The following is a 21,638-nucleotide window of genomic DNA, read 5'->3' as shown; positions in this document are numbered from 1 at the left end:
GGTCTCTCTTATATGCCATGAACATTAGTTGACTCTTTGGACAGAAACTGACCATTAACAAGCTGTTAACAAAATGACTATTAGTTAAGAACCTGCCAACCAGTCAGTCATTGTAAGCTTGCAAAGAACTTTGTAATGCTCAGTTGTTGGTAAAATGGCTTGCTAATAGAGAACCTCTGTCCATTAGCAAAGAACTTGATAATGATTAGTCACTGTTCATGTATTTTGCAATCCAAACGGCTTCCTAATAACATTATCTCTATTTTGCTTGTTGATTGGTAAATTTCCACAGTCTGCAATTGGAGATCGAATTATTTGTTCACCTGTGAGTGTTTAATGATTTTGGAAACACCAGTAATGAGTCTAAACATCTGGTGCCAATCAACAATTTGATCTACTCTTGCCTAACAGCTTTTGTTAATGCAAGTTATTAATTGCAAATCGAAAATCCTTTGATAGTTTTATCTTGTTGAACTATACCCTGAACACTCAGCTGTCATCTGTCTGAGGATGCTGACATGCTGATTTTTGGATTAGCTTTAAAACGTAACTGTACAGCGTGACTGGCAGGGCTGTAAACTTTTGGCTTGTTCAATTCTTTTCTTCTGGTGTTCTTTTCCTCTTGGCTGAACTGTGGCTGTACACTGAGTCCAGTAAAGCAGAACCGGTGTCTGCCTCCTTCTCATTAGCATGCTGCAGAGTTTGGATGAATGAAGTGGCTGGCCAAGGGTAACAGAAGGCAGGGTTATGAGTGCTGGGATTAGTTCTGACTGTCCATGAACAGTTGGAAAAAGAGCAGAAGATTAAAGAAGTACCAGATTCCTCCATTTCTCCATCTTTAAGTATCCTATTTGAGTTTTATAACCATTACTGGTAACTTCACCATTATTTCTAATGGCACCATTCTTCTCCCTAAGCCTCCCCATTGTTACTATCCATGTTAGGTTTACACCACTACACTGTTGGCCCACTGACATCGACCTCTGACACCTATAAGAAATCTGACAAGACTCACTTGTTAATGGGAGAATCTAAGAGATCTCACAAAATCAGTCCGAACCTCACTGACGCCTTTCTTCTTTCTTTGTGCGCCTCTGTTTGTATGTCTCTGTGTCTGTGGCTCTTACTTTCTGTCTCATTGTGTCTCTGCCTGGTGATGCAGGCTGGGTCAGGTCACTGTGATTCAGGGCCATAAGCCGGAGGAGGATTGCTTCTATTTATAGACTTGTCTGCTCTGGGCCACACTGACCCCAAGTTGGTGTCTGCTTCTCTTCCTTTGTGCTTTTTTATTTTTATTTTAGTCAGTATACCATTCATTTACCTCAATACTGGTTGATTTTAATTTTATTCTTATCCTCAAATCAGATGACTTTAGCCGAAACTGTTAGTAAGCTCAGTCTCAATGTAACACTCCTGTCATGTCACACTTGAGATGTCATTCCAGTTCTCCTCTTATTCCTCCGGGTCAGATTATAAACTACAGTGGTCATCTGCCTTTTAATCTAATGTTTATTCTTTTCATTAGCGAGTTGATTTATGGATTTAAATGCTAAAAATGTTGGAAAATACCAGTCTTAAGATGCCTCAGTTTTAGGTAATGGCATAAAAGTCGAGGAGAAAGAATCAAACTAGACCTTGTAACTCAGAATGTTTTGGTTTAATAAATGACTTAAACTGCATTCTCTGTTGATTAAAGCTGATACAATAAGCCTGTTTATAAGGCAAGTGTTTCATCATCTGTTTTTAGATGACTGTATGTTTGGGTTTGGACATTAACTTGGATGAATGCCTTCACTCTGGAAACTGTAATGGCTGCCTCTACCTCTCAGGAAAAAAAAAGTATAGTTTATGTCAGGGACACACCCAGTTCTGCCCACTTTGTCTTTTTCAGGAAACGAGTCATAGAATCAACACTAATACAATGCCTCTTTTGAAGTGTAAGTACATGTTTAAAAAAACAGAAACAATGTGACATGTGGGTTTGTCATCATAAAATGATCATGAGCATTTCTCCCTCTACTATTGTGCAGGTGAATCAGAGAATAAGATGTGGTTGATTCCTATACATTTATTGAGACATCTTTATATATTTCAGGCTTTTACTTGAGTGTTCTGTACCATAGGAAATACACAATATCATGACATTCACGTGTATGGATGTGCATGGGCAGGATCCAGATGGAGAATTGTTTTTACAACAGTGGTGTTAAATCCCACAACAGGAGGAAGAACCCAAGAAGGAAAAAATGCCACACTCGTTAGTGCGACTTTAAATGCCGAAAAGTGAAGTGAACAATATTTATCATGTCATTGCCGTTCTTCTGGTAGATCTGCTGGAATTCATGTGACAATTACTTTGACATGGAGCACCCATCTAAACACGGTCATAGACCAAGAAACATTCGCACACAGGTTAGTGCACTTTGCCATGTGTTTGAGGGCACAGATGTGGCTCACAGAGACCAGACGTTGCACTTTTGAGATGGGACTCATGTCAAAAACAACAATGACCAAAAAGCCGTCTTTATTTCACAAAGTGTATCAGTTCTGTTTCGTTAGTCTTTAAACTGTAATATTGCACGTGTAGACGGTAGAAGTCCAGTTGTGACTGCACGAGTGTCTTTGCAGTTAAGTTGTTTAGAATGGAGAACCTGTTCTGTGTGTGCTGGATGTGTCCAAGTAATCAGTGGCTCATCATGCTAAAATCACAACAGGTGGCAGGTTTTGGTCTAATCTGCAGATGAAGAAGAGTAAATGGTAACTGAGATCTTCGTTGATCCAGGCTGCTCAGATCCTGACGGATCCCTGAGGGGCTGGTGCCTTCACAGAGCTGCAAAGTGACAGGCAGAGTATTTAAAGATGGATAGTGACAGACTTAATCACGATAACAAGTCAAGACTTTGTCATCCATGCTGGAAATAAATGTTGGAATGACATATTAATGATTCATTTATTATATTCTGCTGACAGCACAGATAAAAATGTCTGTTTTCAGCTGCTGGGCTTGGTGTTTACTCTACTAATTATATATTTTTAGTATCGTCTGTCTCCAAACCTGCAAGCAGAGGTTAATTTATGTACATAAAGGTGGGGGTGGGGGTGTTGTCATGGATGTTAAACTAAAAGAACCTAACCATTCATCAAGTGCTCTATTCTGTTTAGAGCTTCTAGATCAGATAAGCGGTGAGCTGGACGGAAAAATGAATATGATGATGTACCACGCCTTCGATCATCACTCAGTCCAATTGGGATAAGTGCTCTTCTGTTTCGAGCACGCACTGTGATTTCACAGCATTTCCCATGAAAACTGACAAAGATGTGTGTATAAGAGGGTGGGGGTTGTAAGCTGAAGCCAAAGGTTTGACTCTTCATCTGTTTGCAGTTGTAAGATCCAGCAAAGAATACATTTCACTCATGGGCCGGTTACACAAAGCACCTTAAGGTTCTCGTTAGGCGTGACGCAGAGGGACTCACTCTCGCTTTTTTTCCCTGGCACTCGTGCTTGGAATAACCGGTATTGCTTTAATTGTAATGATCTCACAGAGGCAATGCACAGTTCATTTTAAAGAGATGGCAGAGGAAGATAAAATGGTAAAAAAAACAACAAATTGGATATTTTATCTTCATGATAACAAACTTAAGTCGACAATAACCGATGTTGATCCTTTATGTCAATGACTTGGACTTGATGTTGTACGAGAGCTTGATCCCTCTGTGAATAATGCAGCATACAGTTTACTTATGGACACAAATTAGCTTGCCAGTAACTAAGTGGAAAGATCTTGTAACATAAAAGCATAGGGCCATCCTTAACGGGAAAGTAACTGAAAGAGCCCAGCTGTGGAAAGTACAGCGAACTGTATGTGGTCGGACTTATCATAAATTATGTGCTGCTCAGATCTATATGCAAAATAATCCCTCGTCTTAAATTGTATCCGATAGTTTCTCTTTGTCAGAGAACGCATTCATTTTCAAGGTTTGACGTCATTTACTCTCAAGTTTGTTGCTAAAGTCATTTGTACAATGTTTAAATTAATTTCAAGAAATTCCTAAAAACAAGTTCAAGGTAAAACGGCCTTTAAGTCATTTAAGGTAAGATAAGTTTGTTTTGTGAGACATTGTATTTTGGAATCCTTAACTCGGACTGAATGAGGAAATCTTAACTTAAGGTGCTTTGTGCACTTGGCCCCTGTTTTTCATCTGTATGGGATGTATAACGGTATGGTTACACGCACAGTTGAGTGGAGCTACAGTTCCAGCTCCACCTGGCCATTTATTTGGACCACTGTCCTTGATCCCAGGCTACATGCACGGGGAGTGGAATAAAATAATTGACCATTGGTTATAAAATCAGTGTTTCATTAGAAAAGGCACAAACCTTCCATCTCAATAAAACTCGCCAGCTGATACATGCGATTCTTAGTCATAATCTGTGCTGTCTGCCATCTCTGTTCTGCTGTTTGTAGATATAGTTGGAATAACTTCTCTTCGATTCACCGTTACTGTCCAATTATGCAAACTGGTGTTAAATACCATTTTCAAACGCACAACATATGCTCAAAAGAGTCTCTTTTCAGAGTTTTAGTCATTATGAAAGTTACAGATGTCAACAAGATATTGAGTGAGGTTTTTCTTACTTCTTAAACAGAACTCAGTTGTTCCACTTTCGGTCTGACTTGAAAATGTAACCTTATCACACTCTGTGGTAAGGTTACATTTTCAAGTCAGACCGAAAGTGGAAAGTGGAACCGTAGAACTGCCAGTTTTGAGCATTTGGAGATAAGTCTCTAATTGGCATTTCCGTTTTTTAACTAAATTTACTTTCTGTGGACTATTTTGATCGAGATGGAGACTACATTTACCTTTCGTATTTGACACATATTTATGTTTGGCTGCAAACTGTTTCTTTTTTTTTCTCTCTTTTACACACAATTTGCCCTTTTAAAGGCTGTTCTCAACTGTTTACTGAAACTCCTCAGCTTCTTCTGTTTTTAAGCCCCCAGCTGCCAAGACTGTCTGCCATCACATGCATAATAAAGCTGTCGTCTCAGGCCAACATCAAAAAATAGTCCTATTTTTGTCGACAGATCTGACTTCGAAGAATACGAGCAGCCAAAATAAACCATTATGGCTCTGAGAAGAAGGTTGTAGAATGTCAGCAGAGCGCTTTGATTTCTCATTCCTCTGGGATTCTGATCTCATCAAAAATTGTGTGTGTCTGAGAAACAGAAATGGTCTCACAGGGCAGGTTTACTTGTACACGTCTCTGGAAGCTGTATTCAGCTGATTGGCTTAAAAGGTCAGAGGTTCAGGGACATTTTTGGGGTACTGTTTAATTTCTTCTTCTATTTTCCCGCTTGAACTTGTTATTGCTTCGGCACCCGATTTTTACAGGAAATCAATGCTCCAGCCTTTATGCTGCCAAACAAGAACTTGCAGGCACACCTTTAAATTAGCAGCAGTGTGTGGTGAACATGGAACAACTCATTTATCTTTCATTTGTTTCATCCTGTCAGATTTAGCTGGCCGTGCTCGCATTGTTCTTTTCTTGCTTGTTGATGTAGATTTATTCATTACACTCATTCACAGGCAGTCGCAACTTAATATAGGCTACAGTTTCTTGCTCAAATAATTGATCGGTCACTTTGTTGATTTTTATCAACAAAAATATCAAATAATTCCAGTTTTCCTGCTTATTAGATATTTTCCTGCAGATATATTACTACTTGCAGTCATCCAAGTATATGTATGCATACAAGACCACAAATTACATATTAACATGGTAGTGAGGGAATTGATTTTCCACTGCCTCCACTGGCCCCTCAGTGTTTGCTATGGAGGAAGTAAGTGTTTCCTATTCTCTTTTCCTGCCTGAGTTTTTTTTCCAGCCAGTTTGAGGCTTTGAGTGAACTGAACCTTAATGTCTAATCTTTCTGTTCCCTCCAACTGTGGCTGGGTACATTGATAACGGAGTTTTCTCTCACGAAATAGTAGGGGATTTGTGGTTTTGATAATAGGTGCAACAGTTTTCTTCTCGTACAATCAATTGGTGATGTACCAGAAGTAAACTACAACTACCTGAAGTTCAGGTTTCTGTTTACTTTTGTGACTCATCAGGATCTCATCTTTCATTTCTTTCTTATGACAAACTGTAACTAAAATACCTTCTTCTTCACTCATATTTGTCTCCCATGTTTTTTTTTTTTTTTTGGAAAAAGCAGCAATCACAGTGAACATCTCTGTGCTTCTAATCTTTTTCAGTCAGTGACAGAGAGGAGTGAGCTTCGGTATCCATACATGAAATGTTTACGTGTGTGCATTCAGTGTTGTTATTGTGGTTATTTCCTCAGATAGAGGCTGTGTGCTGTCTGGGTAATTTATGATAATTTATGTCTCTTCTTACTTCGGAGTGATCATTTCACATAAAATCACAGCTATCAAGTAAAACTTTATTGATGTAGCATTGTCCTTTTCATGTATTTTATTTGGGAATTTGACTATTTCTTCAGCAGTGACAGTAGGTAGATGTGGAAATGGGAATGGAAAAGCAATGACCGGGCCACTGTGGTGAGCACCCTCAACCCGCTGAGCTCCAGGGGCACGCCATGTAAACATGTATTTGAACTACTGGTCTCATAATTGTCTTTGATTCTAAATGGAAATAATCTGTTTGAATGCCAACATATTAAAAATGGTAGCAAGAATACATTTTGAAAATGATCACAGCACTATGAAAAATCCAAAAGCCTCAGATAGGACAGAGGATTAGGGATGTTCAGTGTCTCTCCCTCTTTGTCATGCATGAACACACCAAAATACAAATGCACACAAGCATGTGCACCCATGTAAGAAGCCCATCTGTCCCAGAGAACAGCAGCTGTTTACTGGCAAGACAGCCATTAGAAATATGACTTCTGACATTCTGCAACAAAAGGCGTCATCCACTATATCTGCATTAAAAGCAGTCTGTCAGATGCATGGAATGACATATTAGACATGAAGAGAGTGTGTCTCATGCATGGACATTCTCTTCTTGTCATAGGACTCATTAACTGGTCACTCATTAGATTAAAACAGAATGAACAAGACTGATTTCACAAAATGCAAAAATCACATTTTATATTGTTTACGTTGGTGTGTGGGTACATTTATTTGCAAACTCTTGAACATCTGTTGCAGGAAAAAGCTGTTTTCAATGTGGGCTGCAGCCACATTTACCAGTTAGATGCTGATGTGGTTGTTTACTTGATCTGATGGCGTTGTGCTCATTTAGAGGTTTTCCAAGAAATGTTTTTTTGATGGTGGTATTCTGGTCACTACATCTCACATGCTGGATAAAAAAAAGAGCATCTCAATCGCTTCTCTTCCTGGCTCTGAAATTGTGTCCTCACTGTTTTTTTTTCTCTTTTCTGTCCACAGATCACCAGAAACTTGAGCGGGAGGCAAGGATTTGTCGTCTGCTTAAGCATCCAAACATAGGTGAGTCATCTTTTAGAGCCTAAAGATTATAGGTTGGTGGAGTTTTTTTGCTTTTCTTCAAACTCTTACATATGTAGGAAAGAACAGAAGTGATAAATAGACTAAGAAATCCAATAAATTGACTAGACCTGACAGATGTAAGCAGTTAGAAAACTCCAATGACATGAAACCTAAGAGACTACTGTGGTTTGTCAACTACCTTTGACATCAACCACAATTTTGTATCGCTTTTCATGTATTTTATGTTTTACAGCTCTGAGATATTTAACGGATGTAACACCTCATTTTCTTGCAGGCCTCTCAAACATGTCACTTTTCAAATATAGTCTCAGGGATGCTAAAAACTATGTTTTTTTTTTTTTTTTTTACTGTATAAATGTTGGCGGACTGCCACACTAAACACATCAACACTCCAGTTTCCATGAGCACAACTATGCAAAATGGATGCAGCTTTTAATGCAACCGTTCTGCAATGAATTCAGACTTTATTTAGGCTGAAATTTATAGGGTTTTAGAAGTGGTGTAAAATAGGTTTTGATTAATTTTACAATCATCTTGGAGGCTGTGGTTTGTGACACTGAATTGTTTTATTCTGCTGAGGAGTATAACATAATTGTAACCATCCCCATTGATATCAGGGAGCACAAAGTTAACACTCAGAAACGGCTGAATCTGGGGAACTGGTTTCATTTAACACATTTTTTTTGAGGCAGAAATATATGGCTGAAATTGTTATGAGTGACTATGATTGCTCCAGTTCGCTATTGTATGTAAGTTATGCGTGTACTGTTGTGTAGTAAGTGCTGATAGAGCTGCGGCCTATCTTGGCCAACACACTCTCACAACAGAGAATCTCAAGAGTTCGATGTCCATGTAGGTCAAATGAAAACAATGAAATAAAGACAGACACAATTAAAGTCTTTGAACAGACTTTGGCTGAGTCCTGTGTGGCAGCCAGATTGACTGTTTGCTTTCCATCTGCCCTTCTTTTAGTAAAACATGCTCACTTGCTTTCAGATGAGACAGTTGAGTTGGCTGTAAAAACTCTTTGATTGCTGTTACATTCAGTCACTGAAATGCACAAGAGTTCTAGAGGTCTTTGAAATGAGGGTGTGAGAGAATGTTGCTGGAGAACAGTGCCAAGAGAGCCACTGTCACTTTTTTTCTTAGTTTCATTTCAACATTGTCCAGTTTATTAGTAACTCAGCAGCCTAATGACCTCACATGATAGTCAAAGCAGCCAGTTCCCTGATGTGTTACTGTGTTGTACATTTAGACGGGGGAAGTGAGTATGATCTCCAGCTCATACCGTCAGATGGTGGTTCTATACTGTGTTTACTTTGTGTCTCTATGTTTGTGTGTGAAGTGTAATGGGGCATGGATATTGTCCTCAGTGTTACTAGTATGTAGTTTTATGTCCTCATTGTAATTCTGACCAGATAAAACACACAGTGGTAGGAGGCTCCTGCCCTAAAGAGCCAAACTGCTTTGTTGAGTCGTAGCAGTAAACTCTCCGGTAGACTCAACTATTGTTCAGCCAGTAAATGTCTTTGAAGACTTGTTTGTGTGGAGTCCCATACATCTTGGGATTCATTGCACTTCTTCGACTGTGTGTGCGTGTGTTTTCATGAGATCCAGTGAAAAGGCAGTGGCCTCTTGAAAAGGAAGGAAATGACAAAGTATCTTTGAGGCAGAACTGCAAAGTCTTATTATGGCATGCAACCCACAGACACAGACATGCAGAGTATGAGACGACATACAGTGATTGGTTGGGTTTCAGTGGGCTCTCTGCATCCCACATGATTTTTTTGCCTCTTCATCGTCCTCTGCTGTACTTTTCTTATGCCAATCTCAAGGTCAGGTTCTTTAAATCATGCATTCTTTTACAGGGTTAAAGTTGTGTTTTTGGCAACAAGTCCTCCTGTATGAAGAACCATAAAACATTCCCAGCATATAATTAGGTATCCTGTACAGCTTTGAGCTTTTTCAAAGGAGAGGAAGTTTAAAAGTCATTGAATATGTTAACAGTCTGTTTGTTTCAGATGGGAACTTGTTTGTGTTTGAACGTACCGGTATAAGATTAATATTTGTTTTCTTTTCTTGTTGTCTCTTCCATGGAGATTATGTGGTTTGTTGTAAACAGCCTCACCCAAATGGACAGATTTGCAAGAATATTTTTAGCTGAAGTTAGAATTGGCCTAACAGACAGATTATTATTGATGTCCATCAGGTCTGGAGGTGGGAGGTAGATTTAATCATACAGTTGGATCATTTCATGAAGGAAGTAATCAGCCAACTTACTTCAAATATGTTGTCTCTCTCCAATGTAGTAAGTTGCAGAAATTTTACCTCGGCATTGGCACTCACCATGAAATGTTGGTGAAGTATTCACAGTTAAATAGATGTGCAGGTGAATAGAGAGGATCTGATGTAAGTGGAGCTTTACAGGAAAAGACAACTTGAACAGCTGTGACAGCATCAGACTAGGGTTGGGCAGCGTGGGGCCTTTTGACATGGATGTATTTTCACACAAGATGTTAAATAAGAGAATGCTGTTTATATTGTTAAAGACTGATGCTGATGCTCATTAAAACCGTGCCATTGTTGGTGTGTCTCCTCTCAGCTGCCATATTTTCCCCGCCCTCACCTGCTGAGGAAAAAGCCACGGGCTGAAACCCGTCCGTCCTTGTTATCGTGCAAACTAAAGTTGTTATAAAAAGTTTAATCTCGAGTACTGGCGTTTTCAGTTATTATATTGATTTCTTTTTTTTTCTTTTTTTTTGTTTCTTTTTTTCCCCATGTCGGCACACGTCAGAGATTCAGGAGAGTTTTTTCCGATGCCTATTTTCTCATTGTTGTTTAACTTCCCCCACATTCCTCTGAGCCCAGGAGCAAACTAAATGAGCTGCAGACTTGTTCACAACTTCTCCTCATTGTTGCTCACTCAGGTGTGTATTTAGTCTGAAGGTGTCTATTGCCCATAGTAGTGAATATGTGGACAAACATTTGATACTTTCTGTACATGAAAACGAAACAACTTCTGTCTACCAAGATGAGTTGCAGCAACATACTCAGCTGACTGTACGGCTGTGAACTGTCCTCAGAGTTATCATTTCACTGGTAAATACAGCCGATACGACAGCACAAGGGTAGTCAGGGGATGGTTAACGTGTAGTCTGCATTTTAGTCTTTATTTCAGATTTGAAATAGTCTATAATGGAAATTCAGTTGTGTTAAAATACAGAGAACAGGAGAGAACCGCTGACACAAGCTGAAAGTGGAAGACAGATACTGGATATTCTACAATACTATGATTGATATTATTATAGTGAATATTTGTTGTCAAGTTATTTGATATAGCACATTTAAAAACAACAAACGTTGACCAAAGTGCTAAACAGTCAACCAAAAGTAAAGCAAATAACAAGGTAAAAAGAGATGATAAAATATAAAAACAATAATAGCACAATAAATAGAAATGATAAAGGAGACAAAAGTACAATAAAATGCAAATGATCAATTCGGGCATCATACGCCACTTGAATCAAAAGCCAAAAAGAAGAGGTGAGATTTAAAATCTTTGTATAAAGCATTTAGATATATGTAGTGCAATGCCATTCTGTAAAAACACTGAGATATCTCAGCCCTGTAAGAGACCAAAGCAGACTGAGCAGTCATCAGAAAACAATAAAACTGAAATAAATCGTATTGAGATTCTCATGAGGATAGAATTAGATTATAGACAAATGTTTAATTTTAGAATATGAAACATAACTTTGCTCAGTTTGCAGATATTATTCCTTGCAGACCTTTCTAAAAGGACAGTTGTAGTGTTGTGCTCTGTCAAACATCTTGTCAGGGTCTCATTCTGTGCCTTATTTTGGAATAGGAGCATGTCTTTCATGCTGTTCGAGAATTAAGTGAGCAATTTGATGATGATGATGAGGGTTTATGAGAGAAAACGGCAGTAGTGAAATGGAGAAAACATTTTAAAGAATTCCATTTTCCTTTTTTCCTTCCAGCTACATTTAGTTTCTCAGGAACATTATGTCTTAAAGGTTCATTACATGGTTTGTAAATTCAACTGAAGGTCTCTGAGGGGGTTGGAGCTATAAAATGCTTTGAGTCTTTCAAAGAGGCTGATCGTTCATGGCTTTTTGTGTAGATTGTCTTAATCTTTGTGTGGATACTCAGTCATCCAGCCACATAAAGAATGACAGTGTTCATTCAGCCCAACAATTTTTTAATTGTTATGTATTTGGAGAGCTGGTGGAAATGTATAACTCCATAAAACAGTTAACTTTCACGAGCAGAGCTACCTGACCTGCTGGGCTGATTCTTAACGGAACACTTTCTCTGTGTTTCTTAGTACGACTCCATGAGAGCATCTCAGAGGAAGGCTTCCATTACCTCGTCTTTGACCTGTAAGTAAATCATATTAACACAGACACACACACACACACACAGTTGGTCTACTCTTTCATTAAACCGCATTAAGTAATTATTGTTAGAATATGTTTTATATTGAGATATTATGACTGAGTGCAAAAGTTCTCTCAGTTTTTGTCATATTTTGTCAAAGGCACGTAATTGATCAGGTCTTAAACAAGGTTTCTAAGAAGGTATTGCAGACGTTGAAGGTTTCACTCCAGTTTGTTGCCACTTGGTTCAGAGATGCAGGTGAAATAAAGGCATGTAGAGGCTTGTCTTATCAGCAGCCTGTCAAGTGGCTTCTTAGAGCACCAGTCAGAGCTTGTTTAACATATTTGTCATTACGAACATAAATCATGAATAATTTGAATCTTATCTCTTGGATAAGACATCGAACAGTATTTTGATGATGATGATGATTATCTGTCACATGTATGTGTCTCTTCTGTGATAGGAATTTTCACTAGATAGTATTTTCAGAAGGGAAGACAAAACAAATAACTTTCATTTTTCCATCCGTCTCTGCAGTGTCACTGGAGGAGAGCTGTTTGAGGACATTGTTGCCAGAGAGTACTACAGTGAGGCAGATGCCAGGTAACATGCAGACTTTTGCAGCATATTAAGTCTGCATCCAAAATTCATCACTACCAGTTCATTTAGTGTCCTAATATACCATATGAGATTGTTTTTTGTGTCTGAAACCTTAAGTGTGTTGCAATACTATTTCAGGGGAAAATTCACTGTGCAAGCACCACTTTTATCCAATCAAATTTATATATCAAGTATTTTTAAAAGAACCACAGTTTACTAAGGTGCTATACAGAACATGATACAAATAACAATAGGAAGCTAAAAGATATTAGCAGAGACAGGTCAAAAGAATATAAAAGCACCAAGTAAAACCTAATAAAAGGGACTTCCTTAAAAAGTAAGAAATGAAAATAAAACCATAAAAATACTGAGCGTTAAAGTATTCTAAAAGTTAAAAGCAGTTAAAAGCCATTGAGAATGTCTTCAACTTAAAGGTGAAGATGGAGAGGGCACATTTAATTGACAGTGGAAGGCTGTTCCACAGTTTTGGAGCTAACCTCAACCAGGGAACTGCTAAAAGCAGTTCCTCAGAGGATCTAAGAGGTCTAGAGTTAGACAAAGGGCAGAAGAGTTCAGAAATATACTCGAAACATACAAAAGAATTCCAAAACCTGGCTCCTGACCCCTGTTCTTGCCAGTGAATCGAGGCAAGAACAGGGGTGATACTTTTTCTTTTTCTGGTACTATTTTGGAGTCTGGCTGGTGAATTCTGAACCAGCTGCAGAGGGACTACTTTAATGTAAATAACTCTTAAGTAAAGTGTAAGTATAATATTTAACATAATATGTTAATGTACTGTTGGTGGGTTACTCTCAGGAGGTGATGTGTTGATAGACGCCATCAAGTATTGTATATAGTACAAGTATTGAGTATGTTGTGGACAGTTTGGAATTTCAGAGAGAACCTAAGTTTTTGGTTTCAGCGACTGTAAAGTTCAAGCCGCCAAAGCAGAAAAGTTTTAGTTATGAAAGCATGAAATGTTCTGCCATCTGAATGTGTTTTGATGTACTTTGTGCTTCAGTAGCAGAAACAGTGCTTGTGGTTTCTGGCAATACCGGTATCCGCCTTTATTTCCAACCAAGTGACTCAGGCCTTTTAAATCTAAATTCATGAATAAAGGATGACAAAGCTGTTCTTGTGTAGAAACTTTATTTTGAGTTTATGTTGCAGTTGTTTTTTTGCACTGCAGTGCATTACCTGCCTGGCTGAAGTTTAACCCCAGTTGTAGCAGATCTAGTTTACTCAACAATCTACGTGACTGCATTGGTCACAGTGTATGACAAAACTAGTTTATACAGTGAATGAACAGACACTGGACATCAGTTGTCTCCAATTGTTGATCTGTGCTGGTGATTCTACACCAGTGACTCAATTTAAAGCCATATAAATGAAGGAAAGAGGAACTTTACTTGTATTTGATCTATTATTCAGTTAAAAAGAATGGGGAAAAAACATATATTAGAGCTATGGCAGCACTGTTTTATTGATCTACCATGTTTCTGGCACCTTTGTTAACAAGCAGGTTTACATGGCATTAAAAAAAACAATATTGTGTTTGTCCAACCAAAACTGGACTTTTAGAATATTAAAAAAGTGTTAGTTGATGTTAATGGGTTATAAACATGTTAATGATGGGTCCAATCTTTATAGCCAGGTTGTTTTAGCCACTAAACTAAGACTTGAAAGAAACATCATACATGAAAATACAAAAATCTGAATCGTGATAACTTATTCCCCCATTGCTCTAATATTTGGGATTTCTACATCATATAGATTCATTTTGGACCAAAGTTAATGAACTAAGTTGAAATTGAACGTGGGATTCCCTGGTTGATGATATAGATTGTTCTCACAGACTAAATGAAAGGCTTGTAGTTCAGTATTAAAATTAGTAAGGACGGCATCAAGGTAGCCTGAAAGGCATTTTATTATCCGAAAAAAAGATGGAGTTAGAGGATTAAATGGTCTTATGCTGTCTGTTTTAGTGTATAAACGGGAATTGGGAGGGGAGAAGAAGAGATGTGCTGAATGTGGTTTGGAGTTAATTTTTTTACTAATTTGGACACATGAGCAGGAGCTTTATTTTGCTTTCTGCTGCTGCTGGCCTTGACTTAAATTTTGTTTATATCAAGCGCAATTTATTTAAAAAATAAATAATACCACCTTTAGCTGAGCATCAGTCACTTAAAAATTCTTTCTTCCACAGGCACCAAATGGATATGAACGTTTGATACAACCCCCACAATTATCATGCTAGAAAGGTGTTGTGGTAGAAGCTTTCCAAAGTTTTTTAACCAGCATGCGGACTTCTTTAAACAGGACTTAATCAAGCTGCATGTCGGATGTAAGCGATGCACACATCCGGCTCCTTTCTGATGGTGAGCTGTGGGTGTCGGTGTCAAGCATTTGTCTGGAATTGACAATCTGACGTTTGCATCCTATTTATGCTGAGTGGCCAGTTTAATGTAGCACCGAACGCCTCTCTGTATTCATGTGTACCACACTTCAACTTTGTGTTGCCCCTGTCCTCAGCCTCCATATGAAATCCGGCAGGGTGATTCAGGATGCCTGAGAACACAACAAGGCTCTTTGTGCTCAGCCAGGTGTTCTTTTTCATCCCCAAGTTGTTGATTTGTCCATGTTATTTTGGCCATAAAGTATGGTAGCAAATTCTTAAAATACTCATCATGCAGACTGCTACTGATTAGTTACAGGGACCTGAACCAGTGTAGACAGCTGTGAACCTTCCTGTTTAATTTTGTCTTATTTCTTGTCTTTGTCTTTTTGCCCTGTTTTACTTTGCCTGATTTTTGGATTGCTCCTTTATGCCATATGAATGAATAAAAACACCTATTAATGCGTACACAAAAGACACGACAAGGATGTTATGTTTATGTTTTTAATGTTTGAAAATCCTTCAGCCTCTACCTGATTGTCATCGAGCTGCTGTGGACTGACAGAGGTGTCTGTCTTTTGTCTCTTTCAGCCACTGTATCAATCAGATCCTGGAGAGCATCAGTCACATCCACCAGCATGACATCGTGCACAGAGACCTCAAGGTGACCTATCATACAGTACTGATGACTGCGAGAGGACCTTTAATAATATCTAACATCCTAAATTTATTAGAATTGCATATGTTCTGACCACTAGTGCATAAGTACGGATGAAAAGTGTGTGAGCAGATGCACAACAGGTCTAAGCATGCACACAGCTACTCAGACGTCATGCAGTGACGTTAAGAACAACTTAAGGGGATGAGCGTCATCTCTCCTCCTATTTTCTCCTCTCATTTCTCTTATGCACACCCCTCTTTTGTTCAACTGTTCTCCATCCCTCTACTCTTCCCCCCTCCTTTTTCCCTCCTGCACTTCCGTGGAGTGACGAAGGCAGACTAGCTGCTATTAATAGCAGTTCGGTGGGTGAAATGACGGCCAGTGATGATTTACCTCAGAGCGAGGCTTGAGCACCCCCAGCAGAAAACATCGCTGCCCAGCTGTGTGGTTTCTAATTTTAATCACAATGCAGTGGATGGAGACAACAAATCAGCCTGAGACTTAAACACCTTGATGACTGCACCAACCTTTTTATTGCCCCAACTTGGTTCAAACTTTGAATAGCTCACTTAACAACCTGGTCTATTACATTTACGTGACAGTGCAGGATGAAGCCATTAGACTGAGACAGTCATGATTGGAAAACAAACAATCGTTTCTGTGTGAGAGTGGCAGTAATGCACTTGTGTTACTTTCATTGATTTTTATTTATTTACTTTGACTTGTATATGGATGCTGGCATCAAATTGAATTGGAGAGGGCAGAGTTTCAGGAAGACAATAATGATGATGGACGATGAGGGCAGAAATGTACTACATTAGTTGTTAATGCACAGCACATTCTTGATTTACCATCACTATAATCAGCTTGTTCTTAATGATATACTGTAGATATATCATGATATACTCTCTATTTATTTTAATCAACCTTCTTAATTTCCTTGGCTTGCTTTGGGCATTTATTACATACCTGTTCGGTGCAGGCTAGCACTGTTCCAAAAACACTAAAAAAGTTTGTGAAATGATTCCCAAAAATATGTTTAAGAATAGATTTAGGTTTGATAAGAATAGGAAGTTTGAATAATTCACCCTCTATCAGCATCATAATACATCACAATCAATTAACTATTTACAGCTTGTGCATTAATTCCACGTTGACTTCAGGGACTGTTTACAACAGACTGATGCAAAATGCATCTTAGTTTGTACTATAAAATAATTTTTTTTAAATCCAATTTTAAATCCACTTTCAAACTCAAAGTTGGAGCATTGGTGGGCCCTTAAGTTTGTTAGTATGTTTTCTGCTTCTTCTGTGCATGTAAAAGGTCGACACTGCAGGAGTTATTCTGTTCCACAAAGGACGCTGCTCCTGAAATGCCTCGCTGACAGTCCAGACGTTTTATCCATAACTTAGCTACATCACTGTGTAAAACATTTGAATAAATTCCACCTGGTGGTTAGTGAGTGACGCAGCAGAGGAAGAATAAACAACTGCCTTGTGTTTTAGCATTTTTGACCAATCAAAGTAGACTGGATGTTTTAGTAGAAGCACCTTAAAGGGACGGGAGCTAAAATGGTTTGTTTCAGACAACAAGTGACAGAAGGCTGCAACAATGAGGCATTTCAACCTGTTGTGTTAGACCTCCAAAATGAAATTACAAACCTGTGAAATGGCACATATATAATAGCGCATTTTGATTTAGAATACAACAACTACTAATTTCCACATACAACAATTAAGACGGCGAAACTACCTTTATTATGGGGTCGTGGTTAAGTCACTTTGATGAACATTCATTCTCTTTTAACTTTGTTTACGGTATCTACAATCTCCTTCAGGAAAATATCTGGCTGTTTAGTTGCTAAAAATTCCACCAGCTTGTTTCATGTTGTAAAAAAGAAAAAAAGAAATGAATGCAGGAACTGCACGGACCTTGGTGAGAGGGAACCACTCAGAAACAGCTCACATCCTGTTTGTTCACTATTGCTAGTAGTGACCTCTTTCACTCTGAATATATCCTGTTCAGTTCAATTCAGTTTTATTTATACAATGTCAAATGACGATAAATGTCATCTCAGGGCACAGATGCAATCCAATTCAAGCCATTTAGATTCCAATTCATTGTAATCCAATCAAATCCAATTAAATAAGTTCCAAATTAGTCCAACTCATATATATATATATATATATATACAGAGGCAACTTCTTTTCAATCTAATCTACCATCCTGAGCGTGCACGAGGCGACTGTAGAAAGAAAAAAAACTCCCTTTTAACAGGAAGAAACCTCCATCAGAACCAGACTCGGGAAGGGCGGCCATCTGCCTCGACCAGCTGGGGGTTGAGAGGACAGGAAAGAGGGAACAACAAGAACCATATCACCAGACCAGGGACACCTGCTGAGAGAGAAACACAACTTAAAGACAACAATAATGTCATATGTACATGGAGAGTAAAGAGAGCAGAGTTAGAAGAGGTCCCCCAGCAATCAAGGCCTATAGCAGCATAACTATGGGATGTTTCAGGGTCACCCATAACTATAAGCTTTGTCAAATAGGAAAGTTTTAAGCCTAATCTTAAAGGTGGAGAGGGTGTCTGTTTCCTGAACCCAAACTGGCAGCTGTTTCCACAGAGAGGGGCCTAATAACTGAAGGCTCTGCCTCCCTTTCTACTTTTAGAAACTTTAGGAACCTGTAAAAAAAAAAAAGTAAACCTGCTGTCTGAGAGCGAAGAGCTCTGTTTGGAAAATATCCAACTGCAACATCTTTAAGGTATGATCTTGATCATTAAGATGTTGTTACAATGCACTCATCAACATCAAGCTGTAGTTGGCAGATGAACTCATTCAAAACATCCTGGCTTGTGCCAAATTTCAAACAAAGTTGGTAATTAATATCAAAGTGAATACTGGACACAGCCAGAAACCAACACAAAAGAAGGTCTGTGAATGCTGGAGGTACAAATAGTAAATTGCTTCATGAGAATTTAGCAAATTTAGTAAATATTTTGTGTTTAAAACTTGTTAAATAAAAAAAAAAAAAAAAAGAATTGATGCTTCATAAAGCCATGTTTCTTTGAAGTTGGTGATTCTTGGTTGATGAATCCCTGAAACCATTAGAAACCTAAAAAACAAAGAGGATTCAGAAGAGAAAGTTGCAAAGAGCGGCATCTGTATTGGGGGTCATGTCATACAAATAAAGTGTGGTGTGGAGAAATGTGACCTTGCAGACATGCACCATATTTCTGCCTCTCTGTCCTCTTGTGAGGGCCACTCGCTTTGGAGGAAAAATGAAAAATTGGAGAGAAAGAGTTGAGCCCTGTTGGCTGGTGGAAGGCAGGGTTGCCATAGTTACGGGGGTGAGGTCACCCGGCTGCTGCAGTGCCAGCGTAGGGACTGATTATACCACCTCCCATCTATATTTCTCTGTTGCTTTCATCCCCGATTGTTTGAGCTTCGTCTTCTCATTGGGTGGCAGGCGGAGTTGTAAGAAGGAGGAGGGATGTGGAGCTGCAACAGAAGGGAGGGGCTGACATGTGAAAAGAAACAGACTAAAGACAGTTGGTACAAGTGTGTGATATCCATCTATCTGTCTGCAAGTGAGGCTGTAGCGACGGCCTGCCTCCTACAAAGACCTGTCAGTTGGGACTTGTGTTTTGAATGTCCTGTGTTCATGGTCATCAATCTATCTGGGCCAATGCAGGCCTGAGTAAAAAGTGGCGTGGACATGCCTTTATCTGGATCTAATTATCGAATTAACTTTTGTTTGAAGATTCAGACACCCTCAGCGATCATGTCATCTTTATAGTGTTTGCATGAAATGTTTGAATCATGGTCATCTGTTGCTTCGTTGGATGACCTTTAATCATATGAATCATAGTATGATTCATAACCCTAACCTATATGAATCAGATGTGATCATACTACAATCCAGAACATCTCCTGGTGTGGTTTGGGAAATTTGGTTGCGTTCCATTTACTTTAAAATGTTCCTACATCCAAAACTGATGCTGTCTTTAATTCTACAATTTAGATAATTGGGTGGGTGGGGGGATCCAAAAGTTACAAATCTTTAAAAATTTAAATCTGAATGAGGTCAACATTATATAGCAGAAAGCACCAATGTAGTCTGAGTTTGACGGCATAGTCCACTCTTACTCCTTTGACAGGATTTTATAGATGACATTAAATGTAAAGTCTGTTACAGTTTAGGGTGGAGTTGGCAACTGGGCCAAGTAAAACTTTTCTCCTCGATAAAGAAAGATGGAAAATAGCTGTATTACTATAATATTTAGACAAATCTAAAATAAGATAATGTGAAACAGCTGTGCAACTACAGTCAGTGACTGACCTCATGCATTTTTTTTCTCTTCTTGTGTCATCCTATAATTAGAGAAACTGGAAGAGATGTAGGAAGAGAAAGCAAATTAGGAAACTTTGCCAAGTCCTGCCATTTTGCATGATACTGTGGTAAAAGCACAAAGTCAAAATGTTGTGTTAAATGCTCTGACAGCCGAATGACAAGTTCTTTCCTCTGAGGGAAGCCATCGTGACCGACTTGACTGCATCATGACTCGATACTACTGTAGATGTCATTGTGCTCCTGCAGACAGATGAGGCATTTCTTGAAGGAGGGCACATGTTGATGTCATTTGTCCTCAGTTTAAAGTTTCTGTTGTTGCTCATAATAGTGCATTGTTCCATTTTGCACCATGCAAATCTTTAAAAACGAGGATTTGCCTACATTCCTTCCTTTTAATGGAAAATTAAAGTCATGCCATTTGTCTCCTAACTTTTGGACGTGTCTTTTTTTTTTTGGCATGTCATGAAAGAATTCTGGCTGCAGTCTGACTGAAAGCTAATTTTCTGTGTTGCAGCCAGAGAACCTGCTCCTGGCCAGTAAGATGAAGGGAGCAGCGGTGAAGCTTGCCGATTTTGGTTTAGCCATAGAGGTGCAAGGGGACCAACAGGCATGGTTTGGTAAGAAAGGAAAATATTTTAAACCTGTTCTCTGTACTTCCACCGATGTTTACCTACTGCAGAAGCATTAACCACCAGCAGTGCTGGAGGTATTATAGCCATAGGCGGCTACCGTTAGCTGTTTTTGTTGACAGAGAAAAGTTATTAATAAGAAGATACATTTCAGATAGACTTGTAGAATTTTTCCTGACGGAAATGGATCATTTTGCAGAACTTTGGATTACCAACAGCTGAATGCTGTGGGTTTTCATGTGTGGACGTTATTCAGCACAGCAGTTATCGCTGACATCAGAAAGGGCTGTGATCCCGCAGTCATGTTCAGACCTGATATTGCTTTGCTTTTTTTGGAGTTTCACAGCTTCAAAAACAAACTCCACACAAGTGTTTTTGTGCCCTGACAGGTTTTGCTGGAACTCCTGGATATTTGTCCCCTGAGGTGTTGAGAAAGGACCCGTACGGCAAGCCAGTGGACATATGGGCATGTGGTCAGTAATATAGCTTTTAGCTTGCAGCCGCAACATATTCCTATAAGACAGAGCTCATATTTTCTTAATGCTCAATTCCACTGCAGCTTTTCCATAAACGTCATGTCCATCTGTTTAATTTAGTCATGATTAGTTTCTCATGTTACCATGTCCTGAAACACGACAGCAAGTAAGGCGTTATAATCCAGAAAAGAGTGTAAGTCCACTAAGCCAAAATGATTAAACTTTTGTGTTTGTTTGCTATTTATAGGACCCTGGGATGTATTTAATTTATTTTTTGGCAAACTGATGCCAGATGAGTAAACTGACAGAAGAGCTAGAGGATGTGTGTTGGCCCACACACCCTGAATGAGCTATATGTCAGAATTCACCTGTTTTAAGTTAGTCTCCCACTGTGTTTATATGCACGCTGGTATTTTGGCCTGCAAAACTATATTTCACATGCTTTTTTTTTTTGCTTAAGTCTACATGTTTACTGTTTTTTTCCCGTATGTGTCAGGCGTGATCCTGTACATCCTGCTGGTGGGTTACCCTCCCTTCTGGGATGAAGACCAACACAAACTGTACCAGCAAATCAAAGCTGGTGCATATGATGTAAGTGATTAATTTTCCCATTTTT

The 21,638-nt window shown here is 38.8% G+C and overlaps 1 protein-coding gene across 15 annotated transcripts in view; it reads left to right on the top strand.

Annotated features, from left to right (window-relative positions):
- camk2g2 (calcium/calmodulin-dependent protein kinase (CaM kinase) II gamma 2) overlaps positions 1 to 21,638 on the top strand; it is a 60,462-nt gene that overhangs the window by 17,736 nt on the left and 21,088 nt on the right. For all 15 annotated transcript variants that reach the window (XM_075479658.1, XM_075479541.1, XM_075479630.1 and 12 more), the window contains exons 3-9: positions 7,420 to 7,479; positions 11,849 to 11,903; positions 12,439 to 12,504; positions 15,488 to 15,560; positions 20,432 to 20,534; positions 20,936 to 21,019; positions 21,519 to 21,613. In XM_075479658.1, coding sequence (XP_075335773.1) covers positions 7,420 to 7,479; positions 11,849 to 11,903; positions 12,439 to 12,504; positions 15,488 to 15,560; positions 20,432 to 20,534; positions 20,936 to 21,019; positions 21,519 to 21,613 — 536 coding nt within the window. The remainder of the gene's footprint in view (positions 1 to 7,419; positions 7,480 to 11,848; positions 11,904 to 12,438; positions 12,505 to 15,487; positions 15,561 to 20,431; positions 20,535 to 20,935; positions 21,020 to 21,518; positions 21,614 to 21,638) is intronic.

This window comes from Odontesthes bonariensis, chromosome 2, assembly GCF_027942865.1.
Source record: "Odontesthes bonariensis isolate fOdoBon6 chromosome 2, fOdoBon6.hap1, whole genome shotgun sequence".
NCBI classification, from domain to species: Eukaryota; Metazoa; Chordata; class Actinopteri; order Atheriniformes; family Atherinopsidae; genus Odontesthes; species Odontesthes bonariensis.
The sequence above is the reverse complement of the archived record's forward strand: the minus strand, read 5'-3'. Positions and strand labels throughout refer to the sequence as shown.